Source organism: Parasteatoda tepidariorum, unplaced genomic scaffold, assembly GCF_043381705.1.
Source record: "Parasteatoda tepidariorum isolate YZ-2023 unplaced genomic scaffold, CAS_Ptep_4.0 HiC_scaffold_4099, whole genome shotgun sequence".
In the NCBI taxonomy this organism is placed as follows: Eukaryota; Metazoa; Arthropoda; class Arachnida; order Araneae; family Theridiidae; genus Parasteatoda; species Parasteatoda tepidariorum.
The window spans coordinates 1-1,501 of record NW_027261738.1 but is presented as its reverse complement, the minus strand read 5'-3'; the positions used below and the strand labels follow the sequence as shown (position 1 = coordinate 1,501).

General features: G+C 29.4%; 1 protein-coding gene across 1 annotated transcript in view; it reads right to left on the bottom strand.

Annotated features, from left to right (window-relative positions):
- Positions 1-821, bottom strand: part of LOC122273404 (serine/threonine-protein kinase D3-like) — a gene marked incomplete at its 5' end in the record, with an annotated part of 4,242 nt that extends 3,421 nt beyond the window's left edge. Inside the window, 1 exon segment of the mRNA XM_043057477.2 lies at positions 715-821. Within this exon segment, the coding sequence (XP_042913411.2) occupies positions 715-821 (107 nt within the window).
- Between the last annotated feature and the right edge of the window lie 680 nt (positions 822-1,501).

Below are 1,501 nucleotides of genomic sequence, written 5' to 3'. Positions count from 1 at the left end.
ATACTAATAAACCATCCTCTAAAAGGCTTGTCAGAAGCAGCGTCGTTTGAACTACAAAAATCGGATCTATCTGGAGGGCGGATAAAAAATTCCGAAAATCTTATTTGCTGTGAGTAAACGGAGAGAAAACAGCTAAAATAAGTAAAAATGAGGAAGGTTTGGTAGCTATGCAGTTTGAATTTTCTGTTCCTCTTTGAAAATCGGTAAATTTTCTGAAAAAGCGGAATACTTATAAAAAAAAAAGAAATTTTTAGAAAAATCTGAATTTTTGACAAAAAATCTGAAATTCAAGTGATAAAGGTGAAAAAAGCGGAAATCCGCTAAAAAGCGGAAAAATCTCATCCCTGATATAAAGTGAAAACAACATGCACAAGACAAAGGTAAGCAATATTTATTTCTGCTACCTTTTGTTCACATGAGCGTGTGATTACCAACAAATGTGAGGTATGCATAACGATAACAAAAGTTAAGCTTTAATACTTGACAAGTGGTTGTTTGATAGAATTAAAACACAGTTTCAACAATTTTAACATATGTAAAGCCTCATAATAATGTGATTATAATTTTAAGTGATAAGAAAATTTAGAACGTTTTTTTTTTTATTTTTAAATTTATACTTTTATTTCACTACCACTGAAAAAATTTTTCTAGAGCATAATGTAGTAATTCTATTTAACTTAGCCAAGAATATTAAAAAGTCACATTAATTTTTACCTTCAGTAGAAATGTCTTTCCACGGATTGGGTGGATACATGAAGGCTGCATTTTGGATTTGGTCATTAATATCCTCTTCTTCATTAAATGGGAAAGTTCCACTGAGACTGAAAATATTTGAAAAGATCAATAAAAGACTTGCAATTTGATTCCAAACAATATATAACATATTTATGACTTGATTGAAAAAGAGAATATACTCACAGTTTTCAGATATCATTATCCAGTATAACAGATTTGTATACTGCATAACATGTCTTGTATAACAATATATAGCATATTTGTGACTTGATTGTAAAGAGAATTGACTCACAGTTTTCAGATATCCAGCATTTGTATACTGGATAACAGTATTTGGATACTGTAATTGGATTTGTATACTGGATAACATGTCCAGTATAACGTTACACAAGAGATTTGTGATTCGATTGTAAAAAGAATCTACTCACAGTTTTCAGATATCATTATACAGTTGCACATTTACATAAATAGGCACAAATATATTTTACACATATTAATCTGTAATGACACCCTAAATATATTTTCAGAGCCCTTAAAAAAAATAAACACTACTTATATTGAGTGTAGCAAATCAATATTTAATTAAGAAAAAAAAAATGGCTATTTTTTTCAAGAATAAACAGATAAAAATAATAATTAATACAGACAAATCCCATCAAAATGAATCTGGGTTATAGTAAACGCTCGGTTGCAGTGAACTTTTTTAGTATTCCCTTTAGAATTCCAATTTGACTATCGCAGGGGTGATTGTGAGTCCAAGTCAAAA